The 15,287-nt window shown below is 42.5% G+C and overlaps 1 protein-coding gene across 4 annotated transcripts in view; it reads left to right on the forward strand.

Annotated features, from left to right (window-relative positions):
* The window catches only part of epha7 (eph receptor A7), a 95,570-nt gene that overhangs the window by 14,297 nt on the left and 65,986 nt on the right, over positions 1–15,287 (forward strand). For all 4 annotated transcript variants that reach the window (XM_044048573.1, XM_044048575.1, XM_044048576.1 and 1 more), the window contains exon 4: positions 8,659–8,814. In XM_044048573.1, the coding sequence (XP_043904508.1) occupies positions 8,659–8,814 (156 nt within the window). The remainder of the gene's footprint in view (positions 1–8,658; positions 8,815–15,287) is intronic.

The following is a 15,287-nucleotide window of genomic DNA, read 5'->3' on the forward strand; positions in this document are numbered from 1 at the left end:
GTCTCGTCTGTGGGAGCTTAACACGTCTGCCGAAACTGCTGAAACTCCTCATTTTCTTTAGAAAGGTGGACACATTTGATTGGTGCAATGTCCTCACAGCAAAGAAACAACAACCAAATGTGTTTGAAAGATTTTAAAAAAAGTGTACGACGTAAGCGTGGATGATGCAAAGCTGCAAATAAAATGTCAGCAAACGCCGCAGCGAGCTCGAGAAATAAATTCAAGGATTTCTCCCGAACCTTTTGAGTCCACACATCACCCTGCAAGATGAGATCAGTCGAGCTGTCCTTTGGCTTTTCAAGCAGAAGAAATATACTCGGCGAGACATTTTCCCAGGTCTGCCTGCCTGCGTTGCTCTGAAATTACTCACAAGATGTACTGCCTCTTACATTGCAGAAGAAAACACCACAGGCTTTCGCTTTAAAAAAAAGCTATGCAGCCATAGTTCAGCATGCATAAAATGCTAGTAAACACAGTCTGATGAATGTCCACACCAGGCCCCTATTTACTGAGTCAAAGAACATAAGTCACATCTAATAAAAGCATCACGCACAGGCCCGAGGCTGCGTTAATGCATAAGAAATAAGCTCAGCGTGAGCTATTGACATCCTTCTCTATAATCGTAACACACGGTCATGGTCCTTATCGTATACCCCCAAAGTAAAACAACTGAGAAACACAACATAGGAGTCGGGTTTCCAAATAGTATTTCATGCCTGTCGGAACATCCAAGCAGACGCAGAATGTTTACGGCAGAGCTAACGTCACATTTCAGTGTAATAGAAGTGAGCAGATATGTTCGAGGGAGAAGAGGTGTCTGTTTCCTTCTTTTATCTTTTTTATTTATTTGTACAGCCAGCACTGGAAAGCAGGAAATTTATAATTATCTGTAATTTATCATTTGATCATGTAGTTCCTCAATAAAGTCAAGACACTGTATAAGACATTATTTACTCATATATATATATATGAGTTAATATGACATAATATAACTCATTGCTAGAAACTAGTGCTGCAACAATTGATGAATTGAAATCAAATACTGAATTCTACAACTACTACAATGTGAATATGTCGTAGTTTCTTTGCTCCTCTATCACTGTACAGTGAATATCTTTGGTTGGCGATACAGCAATTTAGAGACTAATCAATACAGTAATTCACAGATTATTCAAAAGTTAAGTGGCCAAAGTTTTAATGTGGATTTAAACAAATTGATCGAGGAAAATGCAAAATAAGACATGACATGATAAAAATCCAACTCTCACCAACTTGTACTATTTGGTTTCATGACACACATTCACAAATCCTGGTTCCGTTGCTTCTCCGCGACAGTGAAGTGGATTTGGTTTTGAAAAAGACGTTTTCAAATCAGACCTCAACAAGGAAGACACACTTTAAGGCCGCGGCCATTATTGTCCTTCACGGTGCTCATTCCCAAATTAGCACATCTAGCCGACACACATGAAAGCTTTTAGGGCCCCTGGAGTTTTTAATGGGCCCGGGGCAGTTGTCCCCTCTGCATGGCTGGTAATCCAGACTTGCATCTGGAAGGTTTTTATGCTTTTGCTAAATGTAAAAAAAAAAGAGTCTGTCATAATATAGTTCTAGGTTTACTGGTCATCTTTTTGTCCAGCGCTTCTGGAACATATGGTGTGTGTGTGTGTGTGTGTGTGTGTGTGTGTGGAACAGAGTCATCTAAATTCAAACAAGCAAAATGACCAAATATAGAAAGAGCTTTAAATAGAACCAAACTTAAGCAGCGCAGCCCAAATCAGACAGACAAGTTAGAAACATGAATAAACATGACAACAGATATGGTACCAGGCCCATGTTGGAAGTCTTACATACAAAGATATCAGCAGTGGACATAGCAAGTGTTTTTTTTTTTTTGGAAATAAGAAAATAAACTGTTTCCTTTATCACGCTTGACCCGCTCCACCTGGCATTCATCAGTGACCGGGCCTGCATGTTGGTCCTGTCGGCCGCTCTCCTCCCTCCGCCTCTCTTTTATCACTCTAATGGGGTGCTATCTCCAGGCTGCTCTCTCCGGGTTTCCGCCGCCGCAAGCTCGGCTCCCTTCAGTGCACATTCTTTCCACATCCATCCCGACACATGGGCGGATTTAACACATAATCAGGCCGGACGGGAGGGCAGGGAGGGTGAGGTGAGGGGCTGGACCTGACAGGACTCATCATGCTAGGACTGCAGAGACACACAGACCCACACCAGTCAGTATCACTCTGGCTGTATCAAAAAAAAACACAGGGAATCTCCCACATTCCCCCCCCCTCACCCCCTGTCTGTGGTAATATTGAGACAGATGGGGAGAAACTCAATATCCCAGCTGCCCCACTTGGAAAAACCAGCCCCTTCCGTGCTGAGCAGTAATAAGGATTGTAACCTTGATTGGATTTGTGGGTTGCAAGCAAGCAAGGACATCCAGTCTAAGACAGGTAATCACCAGAGTTGTGTAGTTTTTTTGTGACTGGGACCACACAAAGTTAGAGTTTTTGAAAACCGACATCAAAGCAACAATTAACTTGAAACGTCTTCCTTGTGATGGCCGAAGCTAAAGAAGCGAGTGCAGTGCCTCAAAGGTCTGTATCGGAGTGTGTTGGTGAGGAAACACAGTATCCCATCCTCCCCAGCTAAACCAGCCGGTCCCCTCCGTGCTGAGCAGTAATGAGGATCGCAACCTTGATTGGATTTGGAGGCTGCGAGCATGAAAGGAGTCAAGGTTTTTCCTGGGAGTATAGTCATCGTCGTCATCATCATCATCCTTGTGTCCAGACCACACAAACTGAGACCAAGTCATGACCAAGACCAGAATGTAATCAGACTAAGACGAGACTAAGACCTTTAGAAGCCTAGACTAAATTAAGACCAGGACCAAGCGTGGGCGAAACTGGGTCATAACCAAAACTAAATAAAACAGAATAAAGCAAGACTACCGTAAGCCTTTAAGGCAACACTGTTCACACGTAGCATTCACAACTTAAAGGTATGAGTCCTCAATGACAAAGATCTGAACACCGAGACCTCCAAAAAGTGGTCTTGAGACTAAGACTTCCTGATTGACTACTTGTGATGGAGCCTCATTTCTACAATCTATTTGCTAATGAACACATAGCTACATTATTTCTGTTTGCAAAGAACCAAACTATGTTGTTTTTAGGCAATCTGATGGTATAGATGGCGCTGTTGTCAAGGTGTCTGTGTATGTGTGTGTGTGTGTGTGTGTGAGAGAGAGAAAGCGATAGCAGAGCGAGAAAGGGGGACGAGTAAATCAATGTGCCGCGAATGGCTCCACAATGAAATTTGATTTTACTCTTTTGAAATAGTCGGAAAAAACAGAAGATCCATATGTGGTGGTCAGTATTGACAATGTGGTGGTGTCCACAAGTAAATCACTCGATGGGAAACATGGACACGTGTAAAAATACATGGGATTAAATCTGAACCTGAAGCGGGTCAGAGGACGTTCACATGTTGTTGGCGTGATTGAATCTCGTCTTTGACAGGACGTGTGTGTCCAACCCTGAACTCTGCTGATATTAACGGGATTTACCGCATGTACTCTGGATTGGACTGTAGTGTTTGGACGTCTTTGCTGTGGCAGTTGTTGCTGCAGTGGATTTTCTCTGTCATCAGTCAGCTTTGACAGATGAACTGACAGTTGGATCTATGCAAACATATTTACAGATGGTGTTTCAGTGAAGATTCTTGCCCTCCTTTAAACGACACAAACTATTAAAGTATACTTTCTGCACAACATCCACACAGTATCGATGTAAATGTCTGTAAAACAACTTTGGAAACAGCTATGGATGGATTTCTGTTGGTTACTAACCTTCACCTGCAAATGCACAGAAAACGGAAAAGGGCAAATTTGGAATCCGATATGTCGGCGAGGGAAAAAAAAAAAAGTGCCAAGGCTTCACCCTCAGACAAGGAACATAATTATTTTCTATTTTGGCCAGGAAGGGATATGTCACTGCCGCTCTCTCACCCTCCTCCCTCTCTGTCCCTCACCCATAGTGTCATGACACTGGCAAAGCGTGAGAGGAATTGGATGTAATTCAAGAATGTTAAGAAGCTCAGCTCAGAGCGAAAAAGAAATAAACCCGGGATCTTAGGAAAATACAGAAATCCGTTTGCCCCTCCTCTCGTTTGTGTGTGTGTGTGTGTGTGTGTGTGTGCCTGCATAAGATAAGGAGACTTTGTTTGACTCTGCAGGCCGCTGTGTGCTCTGATTGAGACGCTGCAGTCACAGTTTGATTATCTCCACCTCACGAGTCCGAGGTCTTCTCCTCTTCTCAGGCTCCTCTCCGTCTCTCTGTATAAAACTGCTGACTGCAGCTTGACCCCCAAACGCATCACGAATGAACGTGCTTGACCACGAGAAGGGAAATTACAGATTTGTGTTCTGCAGCCTGCCGGGGAGCTGGCAGGAATGTAAGACTTTCTTTTTTTTCCCCTTTCCTGTTTTTCTTTTTTGTCTCCACTTCTCTAAGGACTGACTAATTTCTCAGTGTCGTAAATAAGCCGGCTGTTGTGTCTGAGCTTTGTTAACGGGCCCGTGTCAACAAGCACAAGCCATTAGTCGCTTGTTATCTGCGCCTGAAGAAGACCAGACTTACATTAATTGGCTCTTTTTTGTATTTATTTATTTTTTAAAGGAGTCACACTTGAACACTTTTTCCCCTTTCAAACGCAATTACACATTGTGCCGCGAGTCCTCTCGTCAAAATTCAACGTAGCCTGCAGAGAGTTGGGTTAGGTTTGAGCACGTATGTGTGTCACTGTGTTCCAGTAAAGGTGTCAGTCACTCTGTCAGTTAAAAGGCTACTGGATAAACAGACTCCACTGTAATTGCTTTGTAGATATTTCCACTCACAAGGAAAGTGTTACAGCAGCGACTGGCGACAAAGAACCTCTCACTCGCTATCAATCCCATCACAGGCTGAGAGTGTCTCTTTTCGGCATCTGCTGCCAGGGACGGGAACTCGCCTGTAGGGAGTCAGTGAGTGAGTGAGTGTGTGTGTGTGTGTGTGTGTGCAGAGGCTGGGACAGGAATGCTGGGGCCCTGGAAGACTGTGTTTGTACTTGTCACTCACTGCAGTGGTGGAAGGTGCTGGAGAGATGTGCACAGAAACACTGAGGTGCCCGTGTCATGGAGGCATTTGATTTTTTGAGGCCTCGTTTGCCGCCTTGCTGCCTCTGTAAACATTTCCACAGTCAGACACACGAGTGATAAACACTCGGGCTGTCACTGAAAAATGAACCCCCGCCTCGCTCCGGAGCACGACTTAAAGGACAAGTGCGATTAATCAAAACGGGGGCCTTGATGTTTAAGTTAGGACCGCCATTTTGTGCCTATTCTGCATGAGTTCTCACACAGAGGATAAACCATAGACTGCATTCTGGAAGTAAAAACAAATTGGATTTAGATAGACAGTAAACATAATGGTCTCATAATGGTTTTAGGTCTTTGTCAATAGCAGATGATTTAAATTTAGAGGAAAATAGATGATAAAGTCTGTCAAACACGCGCTGACAGCTGGTATCGTCCAATCGGAGCCTGGTTGCAGACGACACCTCTGGACGTCAACAAATTGTGATTTTGAAAGCTTTACGATGGTAAATGTTTCAGATTGTTCTTATAAACTTTAACTTTTAACTTTATAAACGTCACGACCGAGCGACAGCCACACAGTATCAGCAAGGCAACACTTGCTAATGTGAAGCTACCACCTACGTTTGGAACGTCTCTGATTTCTTTTGTCTCATTTTCTTCTGCACAGTTAATCACAAAATAATTTAAATCAACATATGACGATGTTGTTTGCTTAAATGAGTGACAAAATGGCTTTATGGTGAAATTCTGCAGTTTACTCGCCCCAAAACTGCTGCTCTCAAGATGAGAACATGTGTTTTGCTTCTTCACATGACAAAAAATCATCAGTTTTTCTTCTGTTGAAACTTCTGTCAAAATATTTCAATTTCAATTGGATTTTTTTTACCATATCATGAAACATCCCTATTAAAAAGCGTTTTTCGGTCAAGCAGCTGTGAGATAAACTATCACCATGAAATATTTTGAAAAAAAAAGAGAAGAAAAATGGCAAGAAAACAAGAATGTTCTTGTTTGTTTACAAGAATTATTGTAAGAGTTGTGGAGTGAAGTCAGGCTCCAATAGCAACTTTATCCAGTTGAAGCCACATTTTTAATGCTACGCTTATTAGAGCTGGGTGGTTTCCCATCACTATGTCATCAAACTTTTGTTAATATTTTGTTTGAGAGACCTTTAGCTGCAGATAATTACATCTTACAAGTTTTATGAGCCTAAGCCCTCTCCTCCCAGGCTTACAGTTCGTCTTAATCTTCCACGAGGATCCTCTGGGTTGCTGAGGAGGAGGTTGCGGTGAAGATATAGCTCAGGCTTCCCCTCCACACACTGGCCACCCAGCAGATGAGCTCTCAGAAACCCAAAGGCAAACAGACTCGCTGGCTTATCAGAATGTTTAAACAGAGCGACGTGGTGGGAGAAAGTCGTGTCTTCAACAGGATCTAGACAATCTTTAACCTGCTGGAGATACAGTGCTTCGGTGTCATTATCAACATCCACGGGGAGAGTGTTTACACGGGTGTCAGATACTGGGAGCAGACATGGTTCAGTGTTTGTGGAACATTATCACTCATCAGCGTTCTACATATACGTAGAATCAAAGGCAGATAAATGTAACGAGTAAGCGATTTACACTCTATATGTTCCGTCTGGTCAGCATTCGAGAGCTCTGGCTCCTCTCGGCTCTGTTTTCCATTACAAGTTCAAAAAGCCCCGTAAAGGAACGTTGGAGATAATGTCATGTTTTTCAACTTCTTTCTTCTTCGGGGGGGGAGAGAGAGAATGTGATAAATGGAGAGTGTCAGGTCTTTCTTGTAGCTGAAACGAGGATATCATGATCCTCGGCTTCCACTTCATCCTGGAAGTGTTCAAACTAAAAAAAAAGAAAATCTGTGATCTGTCACAAGAGGTGGTCGTCAAAGAAAGACAGCAGAGGAGAATCAGTGAGGTGTGGAGTGGGAGGAACCCATCACACATCACCCCCACGTGGCTCATGAAAAATGCATTTCATCGTTTGTGTAAAGAACTATTTAGTGTCTCACAGATCTCACTGTGGATTTGCTGACTTCAAGATTTTACGACTTACTAATACTCAAACATTAACTCGGTCATGTGAATTACTGCAGGGTTGCTAAGATCCACTGTGTTTGTTTTCCATTATCTCTCTGTCTTTGCCATGACTCGCATTTATGGCTCGTCAGAGCGACGTCAGATAAACGAGGAGTCGTGTGTGTATAAGTGTAACTCTGAAATCACTCCATTAGTCGTACCGGGGTTTGTTTACACTCCCAGGTCAAAGGTTAAATGTCTGAGATGACCGCGTGTGCCCGTCCTTATCTCCTCGCTCGCTAGAGAAAAGTCTCATCTCAGCCGACGGGACTCGTTTTCATAAACAAGCCAGAAGCCCTCGGCTGACCCGAGGATTCATCAGAATAAAAATAGCCTTGTTATTTTCCTCTCAAAGATGGAGGTAGCAGTTTATCGTGGGGCGAGCGCCTCGGCGTGACGCCTGCTTGACGAGGGGCAGGCTCATTCAAAAACGCCGGCCGCTCGCAGACGTGAACACACTGCTCTGCTCTGTCATGCCCTCCCCGTGACGGGAAAACACAAGTGAAGAAAATGTGTTTGCACCCAGAGACACTCAGTGACTGTGTGTACCTGCTGACATCACTGGTGCATGTACAGTCTACCTTGAACCAGGCTCTGCTGCAGTTGACTAAATGAGAAATTGCTGTTAGAATTGCAGGTGTCTGTTGACTTTGGGGAGGATTATCTTTTAATATGGTTTCTCTATCAGCTCAGCCGTATTTACACGTTTAGAGACCGGGCTTTTTCACTGGATCTGCCATTCAATTGATTTAATGGTCCAGTGTGTGTGGTTTGGTTTGTTCTTGCATCAGAAATGTAGAGTTTAATGTTCACACTGGAACACAGGACACAACAAAAGGCATGTGAATTAGGCCAAAGTCTGATTGGACAGATTAATAAACTCAATGTACTTGTTGGATTAATTTGTATATGGTGGATTATTTACCACCTGAAAAGTCATGAAGAATTTATAAAATGTATATAAAGACAAAACAGTGGCAGGAACTTCTACGACTATGCTTACGAAACATGCAAGGCTAGCCTAGTGCTTGCTACTTAAAGTATGAACCGCTGTGCTGACATGAACTTAGATTGAGTACTTTATTACTTGACTTTGTCTTTATATGTTGTACTGCCATGTTTAAGTCAAACACCGGTTGTTGGGAGGGTTTTGCAATATACAAATGGTGCGTTCCATTTGTAGTCAGACCTGGAAATCCGAGATCATGCAGGTGTTCCTCACACAGGAGCGCCGCATGATCTCAGAGTTCCAGCCGGGAAACTCGGAGCCACCTCACCATTGCTAACAATGGCTAACAATGGCTGGCTAGCCCAGGATACATTTAATCAGGGGTGACGTCACTCTTACCTTCATGTGATATTAAACTGTTCGTACGGATATTAACTCTTCCTTCCTTTTTCTTTAACCCTTGCACAGCGTGCGGTCGTGGTTTCTACAAGTCCTCGTCCCAGGACCTGCAGTGCTCTCGCTGTCCAGCGCACAGCTTCAACGACCGCGAAGGCTCCTGGCGCTGCGACTGCGAGGACGGCTACTACCGAGCGCTCTCCGACCCTCCGTCCGTGGCGTGCACACGTAAGTCTGCCGTGCCGTCGCTGGGATGTGAATTTAAACAGTCACACATGCAGAGAGAGAAAAAAACACACTGTGGTCCTTGAGGTCTGCAGTGGCCTCATGGAAGGCCCAGATGTGTTCCATAGCAGTTGTCTGCCTCCCAGTATGTCATTATAATTATGTTCGCAGGCTTGCATGTCTGTTTTCTGTCTTAGCTGCTTGCTAATGATGAGAGGAGCAATTTGCCATTTCCCGTCTGAAAGATCGCAATTACAGTCGTCAGCGGCAGCCCAGGCAGCGCCGTGTGTCTTCATTTGTCCTGGCTAGTGTAACAGCTTTGTGACAGACGTCCATGGCTTATTTACTCAGACCAGAGGATTTACTTTGGGGCTCATTTGCTTCCAAATCCTCATTCAAACTGTGGTTTTTTTTCTCAATTTCAAGGTGCTTCTGTATTTGTTTCCCTCTCTCTCGCTGCTTTGCCTTTAGCTAAAAGAGGTGGGGCACACGCCAGCAGGGTGGTGTTGTACCTGCAGGTAAACAGCACACCTCAACAAGACCTCTGCTTCTTATCTGTGTGCCTTTGTTCTACTGATAATATATCACACGACTCCTGGACAGGCTTGTACTTGCTTCTGGCTGCAGGAGATATTTATTTTTTTATTTTATACTCTATGTGATACATTCATGAAGAAAAAGAGTCAGATTATTTATTTTCTAGCATCTTCTGGCGATTAAAAGCCTCACACACACACATATGCAGGGAAATCTGTACGCCTGCTTCACATCCTGAGTGGTGCAGCGTTTTCCCCCCTTGAACAGCCAAAGTAGGCCAAGTCAGAATCTCTAGTGTGTGTGTGTGTGTGTGTGTGTGTCAGAGAGTAAGAGAAATTGCTGCTGAGATATTATGCTAATAGTATAATTTAATAGGAATGCATCAAATCAGAGTATCAAAGAGTTTGGATTTGATTTAGCAAAAAGAAAAGAACGCCTGTTTGTCATTTATGGCCATCAGAGTGTTGAGCAACATCTCTGTCTCTTCATTCCCTGAAGCTCTTTCCATTTATTACAGGTGTGTTAAGGCTGCCAGTGTGTGTGTGTGCTTAGGTTATGGATTATTTGGCTTAAGCCTTGAAAATGTATATCTTTTTATACATTTTCTTTTTTTTATAATAATATTAGAGCTGCAACTAACGATTATTTACATAATCGATTCATCTGTTCATTATTTTCTCGATTAATCAATTAATCGCTTGGTCCATAAAATATCAGAAAACCTTAAAAAATGTTACTCTGTGTTCGTCAAACCTGGAAATGATGATGTTCTCAAATGTCTTGTTTTGTCCACAAACCAAAATGATTGACTTTTAATGATTTCTTTGTTATCCAGAGCAAAGAAATGAAGAAAATACTCACATTTAAGAAGATTAAACAATCGGAAATTGTGTTTTAATCATGAAAAAAATCGTTTCAGCTCTAAATAATATATAATATTCCTTTTGGTTTTGGTCTTGTGATGTGAGCGATTATATATTTACTTGATGAAAAATATTTTTATTCAGACAAAAAAGGCATGACATGTAATAGAAAGTTATCTGTGTCTCATTATTAATGAGTTATGATTTCCCACAGCCATTATCTCTCTGCAGAACATCCCCAGCTCTCCGTTCTGTGCTTTTCACCAGCTGTTTTTCACCTCCGTGCTCGACAAATTTGGAAGTAATGTTCTGCAGGTCTGTGTCACACTGCTCCTCCAGTACATTAGCAGTGAACCTGTCCACAGAGTCAGCCATTTTCATTCTGTCCCCATCGCTGAAGTGATTTACACTCCGCACAAAAGGAGCAGAATTTACGGAAATGCTTATTCTAATTGTGTTCTGAACATAAAGTGTTTCCACTTTGGAAACCTGGCAAAAAAAAGTACAGGCTAACTAGAATCCCAGTATTCAGACTGATGGTGTATTCTCACCTGCTAGTTTTAATCCAGTTCAATCTGAGTTGGTGCAGTTGGTGTAAACAGCTGTGAACGGTTTGTTCGTCCTCAGAAGTGTCTCCTCATCTCGTTAAAAACACAATTTTATTCTGTATTTGAATAACCGAGCAGATGGCAGATCCAGTTCCATCGGGTCACGGGACCTGGACGGTCACTGTCTTCCAAAACTCATTGAGTCGGTAGCAACTAGACTTTAAGTTGCCGCGTGCGATCGGCTCACTGAGGACAGATGATACTTACCTTATGTTCTGCCTTATGTACATATTTGTATTTAATAATGTCGTTGTGTAACGTAATGTACAGGAATTAAAAGAGCTACACTGTAAAAAATGACCACAACTGTGCTGCGCGAGCAACAAGAACAAATCCACCGACTGGCGTACATATATCAGCGTGTGTCATTTTGTGGGCTGGTGTTCTGTTGACACACACACACACACACACACACACGCCCTCGGGGCCCGTCGGAGGCCCCTGGTTTATTGAGTGATTTGTGTTATCTGATGAGAGCAAATTTGTTTGCAAATATGCACAGCTCAAGGGCAACACAAACTGACGTGCTAGGTGCTAGGTGGGGTGGGGATGCAGGTCAATAAGGGCCCCCCGAGCGAATGTCTGCCCCTTTGTAGAGGTTTACCTTGGCCGCGCTTACTTCCTGTTTGTGGAAAATAGGAAGTGTGTCAAGATTGTGGTTGTGTGACACCTCCATTAATCATTCAATCCTTTTTTTTATGTGATTGACTCATCGTACTCGCTCAGACACTGACTAAACACATTTCAATGTTTCATGATTTACCACCAGACAAAAACCTGGCGGAGACACACCCTCTCCTCTGGATTCCCCTTTGTTTAGCAAACGTTGCTCCAGACAGGTAAGAATTGCCAGATGTCAGAGTGGCAGGAGTGTCGTAAAAGAAAATTAGAGCCCGATTTGAACGCGTTGAGGTTTCTTTCAAAGCTGTTTAACAAAACAAGGACATAACTAAGCAACGACCACAAACCACCATCCTACGGTTCTGAAAGATAAGCCCATTACTCCCTTCTCCGTCCGTCCTAATCAGATCTCCCATTGATCAAGAGCAGGACACACGTACAGTGGATTGAAGGGTTCCCCAAAAGTTCCCACCTCTTTTTGCGTTGTCCTCTGACTGTCTGTCTCTTCTGGGTAATCACCTTCACCGAGTAGCACCGTAATTACTGAAGCTGGCTAATGCACACTTTTCATTATTCACTTTCATTAGCACCAGGTCTGCACTTGATGACCCCATTCCATTATATGTAAATATGTATTTTGAACTTGCATGAATGGCGTCACAATCCTCTTAATTCGCCCAGTGCTCAGCTTTCTGTACGTGTGTTCCTCCATTCATCGCAGGATTAAGACGGCGTGACCAGTCGTCACTGTGATTTCATTTTTTTTCAGGCCTTATCCAGACCAGCGAAGGATAGTAATTGAAAATGAATTTGCACAGCCTGAACAAACAGCTTGATTGACAGATTTTTTTTTTTTGAACAGGGGTTTGTAAAGCCACCGTATTGAAGGCCTTAACAAAACAGTGAGAGGGATCTTTGGCACACAGAGATTAGGAATGTGTCGATGAGGATTTGAGAGGAAAGGAGATGAAGATGTACATCAAAAGCCAAATCCACGTTGAATAAAGATGAGGGCCCAAGTTTCAAAAAACATATTTGAAAAATACGTTGCTTCCCAAGTGATAGGTTGTAAAAGAAAAAAGAGGAAGAAGAAGAAGAAAAAAGAGGCTTTTGTCTGATGGATGTTAGTCCGTGGCATTCATATGCAAAGTTGTGAGAAAATGAGACGTACAAGGACGTCGCCGCATGTTCACCGGGGGCACGGCACAAGAGCTGGTGTTGTTGACAGACAGGCTCGGGGAGTGGTCATCAATCATGCGACAGCTGTGACTTGCAGTGCTGGTGCAAGTGACGGTTTGAAAGGAGCAGTCGAGAGTGGGCCCCCCTCACACCCCCCCACCACCACCACCATCAACCCCCACCTTAAAAATGTGCCACCTCAACAAGTTGATATCCGACAGCAGGTCCATCCTGACTGTGAGGCTGCAGCAGGAATGTGGGGTCTTAATGTTATACTATAGTATTTTGTTTATTTTATTTACTCTTTATAGAAACATAGTGCTGTGACTCCATGAAACACAACATAATGTATGTTTTTTGTATATAATGTATTATCTTTACGTCTATAAAGTGAGAAAGTAATGTGATAAATAAGAAATTCTAAGCTCAACATGCTCAATATCAGCATTTAGTCACACTTAATTAAAATGTATTAATCATTTAATGCCAACTATTAGTGATTAATTGTTTTGAGTTTGAAGCTCTCAGAGTTTTCAGCATACTAAATTTGAATGTTTATTTACTCTATATAACTGTGTATATGTATATATATATGTACATATAAAACTGAATAATTTAGATTTACTCATTTAGAATAACAAGACATTTTGTAATATCATCAGTTCAAGATTTGAGAAACTGATCTCTGACATTTTATGGACTAAACAACTGAAAGTTTAATAGTGGAAATAGTAACATAGTAAGCAATTATAAAAAATAATCATGACCTACAGCCCCCCCAAGATGAGTGATTTAGTACATTTTATTATTAGTTGTTTATTCTCCGAACTGTTCTCAGTTTGTCTGATTAGCCGTGTTCAGACGGGAACGTATCTGTATCTGTAAGATTGGGTCGGGACATTCTTGGGAGTTTGTCTTTCACACTGTGACGGATGCAGTTGGAGATCTGACCGGGTCAGAGGAATGTCTGGCATGTCCAGACGAGGGCACTTGCTGCCTATGAATTATCTATAGCTCTCCCTGTTGTGTTGTCACATGGGCTCACCCTGATATTAGCCCAATATTAGCCCAGGGACAAAGTGGCAGGAAAAGTTCCAGAAGCTGAGAATTTTAAAGACATCTGCATTCTTACATACTGTTTAGAACAAATGTAAGAAAAAAAGTGGGATTATTCAGTATTTTCATTGCTTCAGAGCCTCTTTGCTCTAACGTACTTAAATAGAATAAAAACATGTTGAAATTAGGGATTTCAAGCTAAGATGCTCTTTAAATATTCTAAACTCTAGTGCATGGGAGCAGGTGAATGTAATGCAGGGCTGCAGCTAATGAGATGCAGCACAAATAAGGAAGTCATTGAAGTAGAAATGTTTGTTTTTATAAATGCAATCATCGATACGATTTGTTGTGTATGTTTTTAAAACTGATCGTCTTTTCATAAACAATAAAAATATCAATACTCAGCCGTAGTTGTAATTGGATAAAGCCAATGCAATGATACCATGTGTGAGGGGAAATATATGAAAAAAGCAAACCCAGCACCATGTAGCTCCACTGTGTTCTCATCAAATGCTTCTCGGCAACAGGGAAATAATGTTTTTCACATTCTCCAAGCTCATGGATTATGCTGCTGTGGTGCGCATTGTTCAGTCTTAGTGACAGACTTTCATTTTTTCTTTTTATTCCCGTCCGTGTGCCATCGTAAACCCTCTGGAACCGCAGAGGGTCGGGGTCTGAAATGGAATTTTAGCTCACGGGCACACATTTTGTTCGAGCTGCAAATCCAATATTGAATTCAGCGTGGTGTTGAAGAAGTATTGAAATTTTGGTTATCATGACAACAGCAGTTGGAAGCCCTCCAGCTAAAAAAAAAAAAGAAGAAGAAGAAGAAGAAATAGAGAAAAAAATCCTCTTCAACCTCTTGTGCTCTTCAGCCTCATACTAGGTTCTGCTGCAGCCACATCATTAGAGGCGAGGTCACGGGGCCACAACACACATTTGTAGAGTGAGGATTACCTCATGTGTGATTTGAATACCACTCACCCCTGCCACCCCCTCTCCCCACAGTTCCCCCCAATTAGAGCACAGCCTGCTAATAGGCTGTGGAGGGTTAAGGCAGCCCTGAGCACAACTCAAGGCCGATAAGCACCGGATTCTTCTTTCCTAAGCTTGGATTTACTCAGGTCTCACGACTCTGCACAGAGTGGAGATGGGCTTTGTATAATGACCTAAAAACCATCTGTAACTAAACTGGGTTTCCTATATGGTATATTATTGTATGTCGTGGTATCTCTGTGATTTGTACTGTACTTTAATGCACGAGAGCTTTTTTTTCTTTAACCAACAGATTTAAATCTGTGAAATGTTGCTATGCAGATTAGGCACGAGCGGATTAGATACTCACTATCTGTCAGTAAAATACTCAGTATCGGTATTGGTATGATAATCTGCACGATACTGAGGGCTGGCATTGGTCAATCACCAGATCTGACCAGAGCAAACATGCTCATGTCCAACAACAAATTCAATATCAAATCTTCCTCACTTACAAAGTATCCTTAACCTTCCCCAACAGAGTACTGAGCCTGGGGGGAGGAATCCTCTGCATAGCTGCTGCCTCCACCCTCTCATACCCCAGTCTGTATTTTTAATAATATAAAATGTAATGGTA

Source organism: Solea senegalensis, linkage group LG17, assembly GCF_019176455.1.
Source record: "Solea senegalensis isolate Sse05_10M linkage group LG17, IFAPA_SoseM_1, whole genome shotgun sequence".
NCBI lineage: Eukaryota > Metazoa > Chordata > Actinopteri > Pleuronectiformes > Soleidae > Solea > Solea senegalensis.